The sequence below is a fragment of the Salvelinus fontinalis genome, chromosome 3 (assembly GCF_029448725.1).
Source record: "Salvelinus fontinalis isolate EN_2023a chromosome 3, ASM2944872v1, whole genome shotgun sequence".
NCBI lineage: Eukaryota > Metazoa > Chordata > Actinopteri > Salmoniformes > Salmonidae > Salvelinus > Salvelinus fontinalis.
Window position 1 is genome coordinate 20,630,307 of NC_074667.1, and position 18,182 is coordinate 20,648,488.

The following is an 18,182-nucleotide window of genomic DNA, read 5'->3' on the forward strand; positions in this document are numbered from 1 at the left end:
AGATAAGGCCTGGCTCGCAATCGGCGTTCCAATGTATCCCAAAGGTGTTCAATGGGGTTGAGGTCAGGCTCTATGCGGGCCAGTCAAGTTCTTTCACACTGATTTCAACAAACCATTTCTGTATGCACCTCCCTTTGTGCACGGGGGCATTTTCATGCTGAAACAGGAACGGGCCTTCCCCAAACGGTTGACACCAAGTTGGAAACACTGTATGGTCTAGAATGTAATTGTATGCTGTTGTGTTAAGATTTCCCTTCACTAGAACTAAGGGGCCTAGCACAAACCATAAAAAACATCCCCAGACCATTATTCCTCCTCCACCAAACTTTACAGTTGGAACTATCCATTGGGGTAGGTAATGTTTTCCTGGCATCCGCCTAACTCAGATTCGTCCGTCGGATTGTCAAATGGTGAAACGTGATTCATCACTCCAGAGAATGCTTGGCATTGCTCGTGGTGATCTTAGGCTTGTGTCCGCACACAAACCCATTTCATGAAGCTCCCGACGAACAGTTCTTGTGCTGACGTTGCTTCCAGAGGCAGTTTGGAACTCGGCAATGAGTGTTGCAACCGAGAACAGAAGATTTTTACACGCTACGCGCTTCAGCACTCGACGGTCCCATTCTGTGAGCTTGTGTGACCTACCACTTCGTGGCTGAGGCGTTGTTGTTCCTAGACTTTTCCACTTCACAATAACAGCACTTATCGTTGACCGGGGCAGCTCTAGCATTGCAAAAATTTGACGAACTGACTTGTTGGAAAGGTGGCATCCTATGACAGTGCCACGTTAAAAGTCACTGAGCTCTTCAGTAAGGCCATTCTACTGTCAATGTTTGTCTATGGAGATTGCATTGCTGTGTGCTCGATATTTCACACCTGTCAGCACGGGTGTGGCTGAAATAGCCGAATCCACGAATTTGAAGGTGTGTCCACATACTGTAGCTAGATGGAATCTCTCTAATATACTGCCCAACTAACCGTTTGACTCCAATGCTTCCACAGTTCGGTCAAGTCAGCTGGATGTCCTTTGGGTGGTGAACCATTATTGATACACACTGGAAACTGTTGAGTGTTAAAAACCCAGCAGCGTTGCAGTTTTTGACATAGTCAAACCGGAACGCCTGGCATCTACTACCATACCTCGTTCAAAGGCATTTAAATATTTTGTCTTTTGCCATTCATACTCTGAATGGCACACATACACCATCATGTCTCAATTGTCCCAAGGCTTAAAAATCCTTATTTAACTTCCCTTTCATTTTATTTACATTGTTTTATTTCACCTTTATTTAGCCAGGTAGGCAAGTTGAGAACAAGTTCTCATTAACAACTGCGACCTGGCCAAGAATAAAGCAAAGCAGTTCGACACATACAACAACACAGAGTTACACATGGAATAAACAAAACATACAGTCAATAATACAGTTGAAGAAAATCTATATACAGTGTGTGCATATGATGTAAGAAAAGGGAGGTAAGGCAATAAATAGGCCATGGTGGTGAAGTAATTACAATATACCAATTAGACACTAGATCAAATCAAATCAAATGTATTTATATAGCCCTTCTTACATCAGCTGATATCTCAAAGTGCTGTACAGAAACCCAGCCTAAAACCCCAAACAGCAAGCAATGCAGGTGTAGAAGCACAGTGGCTAGGAAAAACTCCCTAGAAAGGCCAAAACCTAGGAAGAAACCTAGAGAGGAACCAGGCTATGAGGGGTGGCCAGTCCTCTTCTGGCTGTGCCGGGTGGAGATTATAACAGAACATAAAAGAACATGGCCAAGATGTTCAAATGTTCATAAATGACCAGCATGGTCAAATAATAATAATTACAGTAGTTGTCGAGGGTGCAGCAAGTCAGCACCTCAGGAGTAAATGTCAGTTGGCTTTCCATAGCCGATCATTAAGTGTATCTCTATCGCTCCTGCTGTCTCAAGAGACAGGTAACACGTCCGGTGAACAGGTCAGGGTTCCATAGCCGCAGGCAGAACAGTTGTGAATGATGTGTGAATAAGTGAATGATGTGCAGAAGATGAATGTGCAAGTAGAGATACAGGGGTGCAAAGGAGCAAGATAAATAAATAAATTCAGTATAGGGATGAGGTAGTTGGATGGGCTATGTACAGATGGGCTTTGTAAAGGTGCAGTAATCTGTGAGCTGCTCAGACAGCTGGTGCTTATTGCTAGTGAGGGGGATATGAGTCTCCAGCTTCAATGATTTTTGCAATTCATTCCAGTCATTGGCAGCAGAGAACTGGAAGGAAAGGTGGCCAAAAGAGGAATTGGCTTTGGGGGTGACTAGAGAGATATACCTGCTGAAGAGCGTGCTACAGGTGGGTGCTGCTATGGTGACCAGTGAGCTGAGATAAGGCGGGGCCTTACCTATCAGAGACTTGTGGATGACCTGAAGCCAGTAGGTTTGTCAACGAGTATGAAGCGAGGGCCAGCCTACGAAAGCGTACAGGTCGCAGTGGTGGGTAGTATATGGGGCTTTGGTGACAAAACGGATGGCACTTTGATAGACGGCATCCAATTTGTTGAGTAGAGTGTTGGGGGCTATTTTGTAAATGACATTGCCAAAGTCGAGGATCGGTAGGAAAAAGTCGAGGATCGGTAGGATGGTCAGTTTTACGAGGGTATGTTTGGCAGCATGAGTGAAGTATGCTTTGTTGCAAAATAGGAAGCCGATTCTAGATTTAATTTTGGATTGGAGATGCTTAATGTGAGTCTGGAAGGAGAGTTTACAGTCTAACCAGACAATTAGGTATTTGTGGTTGTCCGCATATTCTAAGTCAGAACCGTACAGAGTAGTGATTCTGGGCGGGCGGGCAGGTGTGGGCGGCGATCGGTTGAAGAGCATGCATTTTAGTTTTAAGAGCAGTTGGAGGCCGCGGAAGGAGAGTTGTATGGCATTGAAGCTTGTCTGGAGGTTAGTTAACACATTGTTCAAAGAAGGACCAGAAGTATACAGAATGGTGTCGTCTGCGTAGAGGTGGATCAAAGAATCACCAGCAGCAAGAATTCTTTCATCTGCATTGATTGAAGTGGATTTAATAGTGACATCAATAAGGGATCATAGCTTTCATCTGGATTCACCTGGTCAGTCTATGGATTCACCTGGTCAGTCTTTTTCATAGAAAAAGCAGGTATTCCTAATGTTTTTTTCACTCAGTGTATATTAAGGATTAGCCCCTTTTTTAAAATTTTTGCCTAAAATGACATACCCAAATCTAACTGCTTGTAGCTCAGGTCCTGAAGCAAGGATATGCATATTATTGGTACCATTTGAAAGGAAACACTTTGAAGTTTATAGAATTGTGAAAGGAATGTAGTAGAATATAACACAATAGATTTGGTAAAAGATAATACAAAGAAAAAAATGAATAGTTAATTTGTAATTTTTTTTGTAACAATCTTAGAAATGCAAGAGAATGGTCATAATGTATTATTCCAGCCCAGGTGGAATTGATATTTTAGCCACTAGATGGCAGCAGTGTATGTGCAACGTTTTAGACGGATCCAATGAACCATTGTATTTATGTTCAAAATGTTGTATCAAGACTGCCCAAATGTGCCTAATTTGTTTATTAATAACTATGTTCAAAATGTGCACTCCCCTCCAACAATAGTGTGGTATTATTTCACTGTAATATCTACTGTAAATTGGTCAGTACAGTTAGATTAATAAGATTGTAAGATTTCTGCCAATATCAGATATGTCTATGTCCTGGGAAATTGTGTTGTTACTTACAGCCTCATGCTAATCGCATTAGCCTAGGTTAGCTCAACCATCCCGTGGAAGGGACACCGATCCCAAAGAAGTTTTAAAACAACTTGTAACTACTTGATTTATTCCCACAAGACTTATCTTATAGAGAATCTTTCCTAGTCCAGACAAGGGAATCATGTCCTCACACACGGCTCTCCAAATCTTTAGCTTTAATCTTTAAAAGTGTTACTGTTAGGAAGCATTTGAGATGCATGCATATGTGTGTGGATTCCCCTTTACTCTGTGTGTGTGTGTGTGTGTGTGTGTGTGTGTGTGTGTGTGTGTGTGTGTGTGTGTGTGTGTGTGTGTGTGTGTGTGTGTGTGTGTGTGTGTGTGTTTGTGTTTGTGTGTCTGTGTCTGTGTCTGTGTCTGTGTGTGTGTGTGTGAAATAAATCCAGGACTGTACGAGCCTGTTGACAAGTGTATAATGAGAACTGAACGTTGGATTTTAGGAGGATTGCCTGATGTGTCCCCTTTTATATCAATCCCCCCTTCCCCTCTATAAAGACTATTGTAGATAGTCACTTAATTGAATATCTGCAGCTAATTTGGTAAACCATAAAGTTCCCCATATTTCCCTCCATGTGCTACTCTACTCATCAGTCTGTTGCACACTGATTAAATATGAAAACGTAGCACTTCAATGCTGACGTCAATGAAATAGAATGAGGACGTATGAATTTTCATTGCGGGGCTGTCTTGAGGTTAAGGGATGGCTGGGATAGGAATGATGGCTCGTGTAAAGTCATCCTCGTGTCTTGATTTCCTTCCTCTCTGGCAGCTCATTCACTCTATCAGCGTGGTGGATAGGGACGAGCCGCAGTTGGGCCACCGCTACTACTTCACCCTGGCACCGGAGGCCACCAACAACCGCCACTTCACCCTGTGGGATGTCAAAGGTAAGAGGTCAACAGTTATAGGTCAGAGGTCATACAGTTGTTACAGAGCGACTCTGAAGGTAATTTTGAGGGATGATACTGGACATCCCCGTGCAATGCCTCAGAGGATCTTTGAGCTGCCCGTGTGTGTGAGTGGAAACTGTTAAGAGGATGCTGTGTCATATGTGAAATTAATGACTCAAACTGTGTAGCATGAAAGGTTATGAAGATACTGTGAAATATGTGTAGCTTGAAAAGTATGTGTCATATGGGCATATGATGCAGAATATGGACATACTGTTCTGCTTAATTAACCTGTCTAGGATCAGCGTGGCGCTAGCGGCACACCCCCCCCCCCCCCACTGAAAAACCAGTGCCTCGAAATTCAAAAAAAATATATTTTTAAAATATTTAACTTTCACACATTAAAGTCCAATACAGCTAATGAAAGACACAGATCTTGTGAATCCAGTCAACATTTCCGATTTTTAAAATGTTTTACAGGGAAGACACAATATGTAAAGATGTACATCTATTACCTAAAAACACATTAGCATAATCCACCATCTTTTATTTGTCCACCAACACCAGTAGCCATCACCAATTCGGCTAAACTAAGATATTTATAGCCCCTAACCAACAAAAAAACTCATTAGATGACAGTCTGATAACATATTTATGGTATGGGATAGGTTTTGTTAGAAAAAAGTGCATATTTCAGGTAGACTTCATAGTTTACAATTGCACCCACCATCACAAATGGACTAGAATAATTACAATGAGCAACGTGTTTACCTAACTACTAATCATCAAACATTTCGTAAAAATACACAGCATACACGAATCGAAAGACACAGATCCTGTGAATACAGACAATATTTCAGATTTTCTAAGTGTCTTACAGCGAAAACACAATAAATCGTTATATTAGCTTAGCACATAGCAATTAGCAGCCCAGCATTGATTCTAGCCAAAGTGAGCGATAAAAGTCAACATCGCCAAAAGATATTAATTTTTTCACTAACCTTCTCAGAATTCTTCCGATGACACTCCTGTAACATCACATTACAACATGCATATACAGTTTGATCGAAAATGTTTATATTTAGCCACCAAAATCATGGTTAGACAATGTGAAATGTAACTCAGCTGGTCAGAATTTGTCCTTGCGCCACTTAGACAGTGATCTACTCTTATACATAAATACTCATAAACGTGACTAAAAAATATAGGGTGGACAGGGATTGATAGACAATTTAATTCTTAATACAATTGCGTTATTACATTTTTTAATTTATCCTTACTTTTCAATACAGTTTGCGCCAAGCGAAGCTACGTCAAAAAACATGGCGTCCTAAGCCACTAAAATGTTTCGACAGAAACACGATTTATCATAATAAAAATGTCCTACCTTGAGCTGTTCTTCCATCAGTATCTTGGGCAAAGGATCCTTTCTTGGGAGAAATCGTCTTTTGGTGGAAAGCTGTCCTCTTGCCATGTGGAAATGTCAACTGCGTTCGGGATGAACTGAAAAGCGTGCCCAACTTTTCACATCGTTGCAAAAATAAATGTCCCAAAATCGCACTAAACGAATATAAATTGCTATAAAACGCTTTAAATTAACTACTTCATGATGTTTGTAACTCCTATAACGAGTGAAAAGATGACCGGAGAAATATAACAGGCTAAACTAACGCTTGGAACAGGAGAGGGTCGGTGTCTTCCACGCGCGTTACGCAGCAAGAAAAGACTTGCTAGCTAAAGGTTTTTTTCATTTGTAGGGCCTGTGAACGAGCAATCGACCCCGTTGGAATCGTCATCACGTAAAGGCATCCAGGGGAAGACGTAAGAAGTGTCCGTATAGTCATAGCAACGACAGTGCCCTTTTAACTGACTTCAGAAAAGTGGCCAACATTTCTCAAATCTGACTCCATGTCAGGGAAATTGCTGTAGAATGGGCTCTGTTCCACTTAGAGACAAAATTTCAACTCCTATAGAAACTATAGACTGTTTTCTATCCAATAATGATAATAATATGCATATTGTACGATCAAGGATTTTGTGGGAAGCCGTTTAAAAAATTAGCCACATTAGCATAAATAGTCTAAACAGCGCCCCCATCCCCAACAGGTTAATGTAAGTGCCCCTACATTATGAAACACAATGTAAGGACATCCATTTTCTAGTGGTGACTTTGCAGTGGACCCAAACCTTTTTCTTTTTGTTGTTGTTGCAAAACGCTGACACCATGGAGCCAAGCGGGATGACATGTTAGCAAGCAAATCCCTCGTTGGAAATGGGTACCTAAGTGGATGTGACGCGTGGCCAAATCAAGATTGATCTGACATGGTGAAAATGTCAGAAGAGCGAGCCAGGGAAATGTCAGAGGAGGCTGTGGCGTGGCCTGGTGCAGCGCAGTCACATGCCTGGGCAGGGGGGCCTGGGTACTGGGAAACACGGGCTCAGCGTCTGCATGAGTCGACTCACCCCTCCGCCCACATACACACACAGACTCACGCGTATACGCGTGAGACACAGGCAAACACACAAATGCACATGCATTGACACAGGCTATTTGAACTAATCACACATGTATATACACACAGACAAACCTATATGCTGGCAGCACACACACATAAATACACACACACACACACACACACACACACACTATGTGCTCAGCAGTATGTGTGCTCTCACACAGAGACACAGTGGCTCAGACCTTTTATCCTCCCACCTATTTTTTCCACTGTTCTTCACTTTTCATGGACACATTTGTCAACCTGTCAGATTGGATCTGTCACTTTCTCTTTTCACCATCACGGCTTCACATTCCATTTTGTTTTCGAGCTTTGACACATGAAGACAAACAGGCACTTATTTTCTTTCCTCAAAACTTTTTAGTCATTATTTTTAGGAGGTCTGCAAAGCTAATCTTCGCCATTGAAGAAGCAAAGGTCTACAGTTATCGCAAAAGTGACGTCTTTGTCACGCCCTGGCCTTTGTTATCTTTGTTTTCTGTAATAGTTTGGTTAGGTCAGGGTGTGACAGGGGGGAAGTTTGTGTGTTTTTGTCTTGTCTTGGGTGGTTGTATGGTATAGGGAGTTTAGGTAGAGTAGATGGGTTTGTGTTTGAGTGTAGGTGTCTAGGTATGTCTATGGTTGCCTGAATGGTTCTCAATCAGAGACAGCTGTCATTCATTGTCTCTGATTGGGAGCCATATTTAAGGCAGCCATAGGCAGTAGGCTTTTGTGGGTAGTTGTCTATGTTCTATGTTGCATGTGTGCACTTAGTCTATTATAGCTTCACGTTTGTTGTTTTGTTTTCGTTCACTTTTGTCTTCCAATAAAAGAAGATGTATTTTTCACACGCTGCGCCTTGGTCCACTCATTCGTCTCAAGACGTTCGTGACAGTCTTGCTTTACTTACTGACTTTATAGTCCCGGTAGGGAAAATGTGTTATAAAGCTTGTAAAATATGTGTGTTTTTGTTACTGTTAATAAGTCATTTTTTATTTACTAATCTGATTCATGTAAATTAACATGACATTAATTAAAAAATCTACTCCAATAAAACACGCATAATTAGCTTATACATTCCCCTGTCGCCTCATAAAATATCTAAAATAAACTGTTTAGAACGCACTTGTCAACGCACCTATTAGTGGAATGAAATTTCACTTTATTTGATGGGTTTAAGATGGTATGGATACTTTCTGGTACTTACCTCAAGTAATTTAACACCATTTGTCATTTTTTTACGCTTTTGTCAATGAATCTCAATGTGAAATTAATATTGAAATTATTAGGTTTAGCCATTTTAGCCATTTCAAGGTGATTATCAAAATGTATGTTTCGGAAAGTTACAATTCAACGACGAGAGAGCCTAAGATTACTGCATCCCTCTTCTGTCCATTCAGAAAGGCATACTTATGAAATAGGATGCAGAGTAAAAGTCCGAGGGACAATGTCACAGACGTTATACTCAGCAAAGTTCCCGTACACAAACAGCCATGGTGATAGGAAGAGTGTACTGCTTTCCTGTGACAGAGAAGTGCTCTAGCTGCATCGTTGACAGTGATATATGCCTCCGGTGATGAATTGTCTAGCGTCTTATATACAAATCCATCCACACTAGATATTCTGACTATATTTGTCAAAGCCTGACGCTGTATGTATTGGATATGTCTCTCTGAGGGGCCGTGCACCAGTTAGGTTTTATTTCAAATTTGGCATCCTCCAATTCTCTCCCCTTGGTTACATTTGACTGAAAAGAATGTGTGATGAATAGACAGTTACAGTTCTTGGTTAGCTAACTAGCGAATTTTTGCCATATTATCATAGACATGGCATCATTCAAAACACCTCAAAACAATGCGTGGTATTAAGAACAAGAGAAAACTAGATGAAACGAGCCACGTACGATTCCCCACATGGCAGCTTCTTGTCAAATACCTATCTGCGCAGAGGCAAATCTATTTCTCAGGTAGCACCTCATTTCTTTATTTATACAGAATTATCTTGTTCTCTGACTTGTCTGCCTGTGTGGGATTTCAGACTATAAAATTGGAACACTAATGTACATTGGTATACCGGCAACATGACTATACAGGACGGCAATTCAACCTCCACGTTATGAAGGTCTATGACATAGGCCACTCTAGTATTATCTCATATACAGTATTATATCTCTATGTTACAGATAACCCTGCAGGGACTTGAACCCAGCGCTTGGGCTTCAACCGCCAACAGCAGATAGTTATGAAGGTCGATGTATGACATAGGCCACTGGTATAATATTGTATCTCTTTGTTCCAGACAATACTGCGGGAATCCGGACACAGCGCTCAGGCTTCAACCGCCACGAGCAGAACGTCTACCTTCTGCCTATCCTGGTAGTGGATAGCGGGCCTCCCGCCCTGAGCTCCACGGGCACCCTGACCATCCACGTGTGTGGCTGTGACCCGGAGGGCACCATCCAGTCCTGCAATGCCACCGCGTACGCCATTAGCACCTCACTCAGTCCCGGGGCCCTCATAGCCCTACTGGTCTGCATGCTCATACTCATAGGTAAGAATGGAACAAAGTGAAAATTGATCTGAGTTCCTTCAAATGTTGAGCTTGCCTGGCATAAAATAACCAACAGCATAGTCCTAAAAGTGCAACCCCGTCCATTTGGCACTGTAGGAAATCAAATGCTCAAAGTATTTGGAAAGGAAAACAAATGTTATTTGAATCTAGGTCTGCAATCATCTGTTTTAGCTCCAAAATAAGTCAGCTCTTGGGTAAAGAAACTATTTAAAAGTTGACCTGTTGGTCTGCTTGTACGGTTTTTTAACAAAATATATTGCACACTTGTTGGGATATTTTTGATATATTTACTGAGTCACAAATTAATGAAATGGCCCTTCTGGTGGAATAAGTCAACTGTAAAGACACAATCTGGAGATAGGATCAAATTGAAGGATACAGATTTTTCGGGGTAACATAGGATTAACTATGTTTACAACTGCCATTAATAAAGGAAAGACATCTGCTCTGGATGATCTGATGGGGGTCTATCAGGAGACAGAACAATGTTTTTGTTTTAAAACAGGAGAGAAGTAGACAAATATATACAGTGTAGGGAATACAGGTATAAGTATGTGGCATATATGAGTAAATGGGAATAATTCAAAACAATGGGAATAATACAGTATAGGGACTGTACAGTCTACATCTACAGTTGTATCCTTCATTCATGAATGTCATGTATCTATGATTTGTTTTCTATTTTCTGTCACAATTTTCCATATTTTTCCTCCAATGAGTGACATTGCAGGCGGGCAACTCTCAACCCCCTTTCGTTAGCTTTTTCCCCCCAAGTGGATAGTACATACAATAGTTGGACTTTAGAGGAGGGGGAGCTGAATGGTGAGAGTGGGAGGCCTAGTAGAAAGAGGGTGGGAGGAGGGGGAGGGGGGGGGGGGGGCGCTGCCCCAGCACTCACGTCTCCCTGGAAAGACGCTCTTTAAATAGACAAGGCGTTCCAGACGTTCTCAGATACCAGAATTCACACACACAACTCTCAGCAGGAGTGCTAGGCGAGAGAAGATTTTGTATTATCATCTTTGAAAGTTTAATGAGTCGCTTTAAATTCTTGCCTCATCAATACTGGCAAAACGTTCCTATTTTGGCTGCGGTAGAAACGAAAGCAGTATACGTCGTTGTCAGTTTATTTTTTTTCTTACTTTGCTATAGTTGGGGATGTAGTTATAGTATAGTTATAGTATAGTTGAGGATGTGGTTATAGTTTCACATCTCGTTTGTTTTGAATGATTGATGAAGAGGCTGGGGTTTCAACCCAAATGGCACCCTATTCCAGGGCCCATAGTGCTCTGGTCAAGTTGTAAACTAGAGAATAGGGTGCCATTTGGGATTTACCTTGGGTCATCCAGTATCTCTGAATTAGGGAGGGAGTATTGTTTTTAGGGTAGTTTTGATGTAATTTCTGTATTAACTTAAGCGTAGTAAGCTTCAAAAGGAACCTATATTTTATTAATTGGGGTTTTTACATCACTGCCTGGTATGGCAACTGCTCGGCCTCTGACCGCAAGGCACTACAGAGGGTAGTGCGAACGGCCCAGTGCATCACTGGGGCCAAGCTTCCAGCCATCCAGGACGTCTATACCAGGCGGTGTCAGAGGAAGGCCCTACAAATTGTCAAAGACTCCAGCCACCCAAGTCATAGACTGTTCTCTCTGCTACCGCACGGCAAGCGGTACTGGAGCGCCAAATCTAGGTCCAAGAGGCTTCTAAAAAGCGTCTACCCCCAAGCTATAAGACTCCTGAACATCTAATAAAATGGATACCCAGACTATTAGCATTGCCCCCCCCCCCCCCTATTTTATATCGCTGCTACTCTCTGTTGTTATCATCTATGCATAGTCACTTTAATAACTCTACCTACATGTTCATATTACCTCAATTACCTCGACTATCCAGTGCCCCTGCACATTGACTCTGTACCGGTACCCCCCTTTATATAGTCTCGCTATTGTTATTTTACTGCTGCTCCTTAATTACTTGTTACTTTTATTTCTTATTCTTATTCGTATTTATATATTTTTTTTAAACTGCATTGTTGGTTAGGGGCTCGTAAGTAAGAATTTCACTGTAAGGTCTACACATGTTGTATTCGGCGCATGTGACTAATAACATTTGATTTGATTTGATTTTAAACACCTTTTGGCACTCAACCAAAACGTTAAGATGATGTACAAACCTGAAGCAGACAAGCAGTGGTTGAAAAGTATTGTGTTTTGTCGTACTATAGCTGTACCACCTCAAAGGGTCATTAAACAGACATTTTAATTCCAGTTTTCCCTAATGCATTTAAATGTCGAATTGGAATATCAGTGTACTTCCTAAATTAACTCAATTGAAATGGCACTTACCCTAAGGCTGCTATCTCAGTAATGTTCCTGTCTTCAAAAACTAGCTGTCCATAAAATTGCCCATTGTTTAGAGGAAAATTAGATATAAAGTATGATGTGGTATATGTTCGGTGAAGCAGGTGGTGAGTAGCCTAAGATGAAATTGAAAAAAACATTGATATCTGTCATCATTAAACTCCTATTTACTGTTTGCAGTGTAATTCTGCCAATACCTTGGCTGATTTTCACCCATTTGAAACGGCCGCAGTTCAAGTGATGTCAGATACACACAAATTAATATTGACTGATTGATATTCATTGGTAGAACATGGAAACAACACCTACATTAAGTGGCTAGTGCTCCACGCAGCTCTAAGCCCACCGAGGTATTGCCAATTATAGTGGAGCTCCTGGCCTCGTTGAGAGCTGAGCTGAGCTGGGCTCAAGGGAATGAGAACGGACAGCGTGTGTTTAACAGCCACCTTGTGTGTTAATGGGCGATATGGATTGGAGCAAAACGACTGACTTACCTGTGTGTCGGCCTTGACTTCCCAATGATCCACCCACAGAACACACACAAAGAGCGCAAACACACACACACACGCACACACACACACACACACACACACACACACACACACACACACACACACACACACACAGCATACACAGAGAGCCTAGACTCACACACAGAACTCACAAACAAAATGACTCCCACCAACTCGCCCGTTGATCTGTTTGTGAGTGTGGTTGGGGGGATAACCCAGCTCTCCGGGAAGTACCCAAGCAATGTATTAGATTGTGGCATGATGAGCGAAATGAAAACACATTTCTGCCTAATTAGCAACAAACAAACAATCCCTCCATCAGTTAATTTAGTGGGTGACGTGATGAATCCATTTTGGCGCGGTCGAGGAACCTGCGTACATCCGTACCAATTACGCCCCATCTGCTGTGATGAACTCCTTGGCTCATGTGGCTAGGCGCAGCCCAAGGGTAAATTGCCCGTCTTGTCAGGACCGCTTATCGGAGCACTCTGTACACAGAGGAGCAGCCACATGTTGACAGGGCAGGTACAACATGTATGCAGGACATACCATAGGCTGTGCATTATGCCATGCATAACATGCAAAATGTAACTTTGGAGATGTGTTATGTTACCGTCGCTGTAACACTGCAAATAACTGTAACATTGAAAGATTGAATTCATATCTCTTTAACAAGAATGAAGCAGCCAATGTATTACCTCTGATTTTCCATTTCCACTAAGATAAAATCATAATTCTATACAACACACTGTAGTATCCCCCTCGATCATGTAGTGCTTACTATAGGATGTTGTAGTATACTGTAGAAAACTATACTACAAACTGTAGTATTCCTTGATCATGTAGTGTTTACTTTGGAACACTGTTGTATACTGTGTAGAATACTATACTACACACTGTACTAACTCAAACACGTAGTGCTTACTTTAGAAGTTTTAGATCGATTGGGACTCCTAGCTAGCTTTACTGCTACCTGCTAGCTTGGTCGATGTTGTTTTGATTTGAACGGGCTGTCCTTGGGGAGCTCATGCCAGGAATTTCCTCTAAGTTTCCCCCTCGATCGTGTATTGCTTACTATAGAATTGTGTAGTATACTGTAGAATAATATACTCCACACTGTAGTATCCCTTGAGTGATTGATTGTATTGGACCATTTAAAAACACAATACAACCACAAATTTGGATACGATGAATTTAGAAATTTGTTGAGAATAACTAAAAAAGTTTAATGTATATTTATTGTGGTCCTAGTTCAAACATGTTACACATTTACAACTAACTCACATGAAAAAATACTAAAGTATACTATGGTCTAAATACTGTATTATTACTATATTTATATACTATAGTATTTAATGTAGTGTTTTTGCGGATATGACTATAGCATACCATAGTATTCACTGTAGATTTTTTGCAGACTTTACTGTAGTATTTACTGTAGTGTTTTTGCAGGCATGAATGTTGTATATAGTATTAACTGTAAGACAAGCATACCCATAACATGATGCAGCCACCACCATGCTTGAAAATAGAAATGGGTACACAGTGGTGTGTTGTGTTGGATTTGCCCCAAACATGACACTCTATTTTCAGGACATAAAGGTAATTTATTTGACATTTTTTGTAGTTTCACTTCATTGCTTGGGTGTATTGATACTCCATCCAAAATTGAATTAATAACTTCATCATATTCAAAGGGATATTCAATGAATACTTATTGGCTCAAGACATTTCAGCTTTTCCTTGTTAATTATTTTGTAAAACTTTCTAAAAACATAATTCCACTTTCACAATATGGGGTATTTATTGTAGGCCAGTGACACAAAATCTCAAATTAACCATTTAAAATTCACGCTGTAATACAACAAAATGTGGAAAAAGTCAAGGGGTGTGAATAGTATCTGATTGCACTGTTAATGAAAGTCATTAGCGAGCTGACCCCCTGATGGCCATCATCACATGCAGGATTAGTCTATGTTCAACGATGGAGGTGATAGCATATCAACCTCATGCCGCGTGGAACGGTAATGGCTTCAATCCCAATTATAATAGTAATGGTAATAGTAGTGACATACATATTAATTGTCATATTACTCCAAAATAGTCATGATCTACATTGTTTGAATATTCATGTCGTCATTCTATTTTTATTTCCACATTTGATGAAGACTAGATTAGTGAAGATTAGTGTTGTTGTCATAGCGCTGACATTTAGTTTGGTAAGTGGTAGACAGGAAGTTTTAATTAATTAATCAATCGGAGCCCCTCCGGAATAACCATATGTCTGGAGAAGGGTGGCTACAGCTAAATGGTAGTTTTCTAATCAGGCAGTAATTAAAATAAGTAAGCTTGGATTAAAGATTGATTTATTGGGATGGATACAGCTTTTGTTTTTCCTCCGCCTCATTAGACTATTAAGTGATCTATCTCAGTTGTTTTCCTTTTTAATTCAGACTTAATTTTTCTGTCATTAAACCCTCTGTTTGGTGGACGCCAAAACAGTAGAGCTCTGCTCTAAGTTTCTGTCTGGTTCTAATGCAGCATGTCTCACTTGAATAAGTATTGATGAACAGATCAGCCTCTATTAAGCATTTGAAAACATATTTCTGGGCGAGCAATTAGGAATTTTGCTTCGGGCACCGGTGGAGAATCAATGCCCATGCATTGGAAATGTTACCCTTCATTATTTAAGCTTCAAATTGCTGTCTTTTTTGGGGTGAAATCAAAATTGGAAAACCAGAGATGGAAAAGTAAAGGGCAAACTTTGTGCTAATAAATACAAGAAAAGGCTGTTGTAATTTCATTAGCCACCCACCATTTGCACAATCCAATATTCTTCATTCATCTTGTGTTATTCCCCTTTGTGCTTGAGAGAATCTTTACAAAAGGGCAGATGTTTTTGTTCATTCGTATAATTCATTAGTCTTCGCTTCATGACGTGAAATTACTCTCTACCAGCTACTCTCTGAGAGTTTCTCCAAATGTTCACTGGCAACTCCAGATAATAATCCAGAGCTTTGGCTCACAACTTCTGCACAGCACAGACACACTTCCTAGGCTCTGACTTCCCCACTGTTGATGCGGCTAATCCCTAAACCCCTTAATCCCTAATCCCATGCTCTTTCTCCACCTCTGCAGTCCTGGTGCTGCTAATCCTGACCCTGAAACGCCACCGCAAGGGCCAGAGCATGTCGGAGGATGAGGAGGACATGCGCGACAATGTCATCAAGTACAACGACGAGGGTGGCGGCGAGCAGGACACGCAGGCCTACGACATGAGTACCCTGCGCAATCTCTTTGACTTTCCAGAGGCCAAGAGTGGCTCGTCCGAGTCAGGCCCTGACCTACGCACGCTGCCCCAGTGGATTCAGGGGCGGATGAGTGGTGACGGCGGGGCGGCCGACTTCTCCCTCTTCAAGGGCTACATCCGCAAGAAGGTGGAGCAGACAGATGGCGACTTGTCGGTGCCGCCGTACGACTCATTCCAGACGTACGCCTTCGAGGGAAACAGCTCGCCGGCCCTCTCTCTCAGCTCCATCCACACCCTGTCCACCACATCCGAGCAGGATTTCTCCTACCTCAGCGACTGGGGGCCGCGCTTCAGGCAACTGGCGGGATACTATGCCCCGGGACATCCTGAGGAAGACGGCTCCTAGCGGTGTCCTCGGCCCAGAACCTTTCTCCTTTTCCATCCCCAGCACTGTATCAAGAGCCCAGTGTCAAAACTGTCCTAAAAAGCACTCCTCCAACTCCTTCAGAGCAACAGAACTGAATCCCAGTCAGTGTGAGTCGGAAATCAATTTGGTCAACAACAAAAAATCTTATTTCGAAACTTCAAGTTTGACTTTTTCAAAGAGAAACATTGAGTTTTCAAACGGTTTGAAACTTCATGGTGAAAGGTGGGCTGATTAAATGAGGGATTAAAGGAGGTGTTATCCATTCACTATTCCCTTTACAGTAAGGAACAAAGGAGTATGACGTAATACAATATAAGTGCGCCACAGGTTACAATACAATTACATTTTACATTTGTTTCTGGGTATTTTCTGTCTGGAGTCAAAGACTGGTCCATTTTTAGCTTTGTGAGTGTGGAGGCTCTGAAGACATTCAGAGAAATGAACGTTATGAAACTCAGCAGGGGGTTAATATGTATATGTGATAAAAATGTATTTATTTATGAACAAATATTGATGTATTTATTCCTTTTGAATTTATGTATTTATTTTGTCCATAATCACCGCACCACTTGTAACAATGGACATCCATGAAGGAGGATACAGAAATATTTATTATGGTGAAAAAAAACTTGAGGAGAGAAGAGCTTCTGTATAAGCACGTAGCAGAGGACTTCACAAAGGTGATATTTGGGTCACAAACAACTACAGTCTTGGAAATATTTGTATTTATTTTTTAGGAACACTTTTGTAAAATAAACGACAAGACTGGAAGACGGAGCGCGACCAAAAAGAAAAGGGTCAGAGAACAAAGGATGAGTCAATTCAGTGCAAAGATTGGTTTTGGTTTGATATGCTTTCACGTTATTGTAAAGATTTCTAAGGTGTTATGAAGGATGTGGAACATTGTGTTAACTGGGGTTTTTGCTTTGCTTTTTCACCGCCATTTAAAAGGCAATAAGGCACAATCCGCACAAGTGATTCAAGACTATACTGTATTAAATGACTGTGTTTTTTTCATGGAGTTGGGTATTTGTTCATTCCAGAATTTGTATGTGTGTGTCCAACTTGTTTTATATTCCAGAAGATTTGATTACTTTTGTTGTTTTGAGTCTATTTCACAGGGTGGATGAATATGTGGGGTGACAGGTACAGAAATAAGGGATGAGTAGATGGAATTCCTCCACCCAGTATCCAGAACCTATTTAATGTTGATCTTAAACTTGCAAATGTATGGAAAATAAAATCAATAAATATTTAATGATTTGTTTTGTAAAAAGACTGATGGCTTTTTCTCCACATTGTAAAAACTGAGATCTTTATGATCTAATGGATGTATTACATCTTATCTTACTAAGTCAATGTTGCTACAGTATTGCTAGGATACAGTTTTATCTTATTGTAGTTGATCCAATACAGTGAAACTACCCTCATAATTACAGTGTAATGACACTTGTTTACTGAAGACTTGTTTCTTTTCAGGGAGCAATAATCCTGCATCCAGGAAGTGAATTGTGTAGCTTGGTTCTACTACAGTACAGTCAGAATGTGTAGGTATAATTACTGCCGAGGATGGCTAGATGCAGATGAAGGGAATTCAGAGTATCTCCCTACTCCCAAGCCCTTTAATTGTCATGGTCACCTGAGGACACTGTCGCATACGGAGTTCAGTCTCATCTTTGTGGTCTGTGGTGGTGGCCAAGGTGGCCCACTCATAACATTTCTGGTTATGCTTCAAAGGAGTTGGAGGTTCATGGTGAGCTCAAAGTTCACTTTTCATATTCAAGTGTTGAGTCAGGACATTGGAAAGCGTTGGACAGTGTACATTCAGCTGACAGATCCCTATCCCTAATCTTAAACTTAACACTTATCCTAACACCACACTTAACCCTAAT

General features: G+C 41.1%; 1 protein-coding gene across 2 annotated transcripts in view; it reads left to right on the forward strand.

Annotated features, from left to right (window-relative positions):
* Nucleotides 1-17,568, forward strand: part of LOC129840734 (cadherin-22-like) — a 334,105-nt gene extending 316,537 nt beyond the window's left edge. For both annotated transcript variants that reach the window (XM_055908876.1, XM_055908883.1), the window contains 3 exons: nt 4,555-4,672; nt 9,469-9,720; nt 15,752-17,568. In XM_055908876.1, coding sequence (XP_055764851.1) covers nt 4,555-4,672; nt 9,469-9,720; nt 15,752-16,269 — 888 coding nt within the window. In that variant the 3' untranslated portion in view covers nt 16,270-17,568. The remainder of the gene's footprint in view (nt 1-4,554; nt 4,673-9,468; nt 9,721-15,751) is intronic.
* Nucleotides 17,569-18,182: the final 614 nt, after the last annotated feature.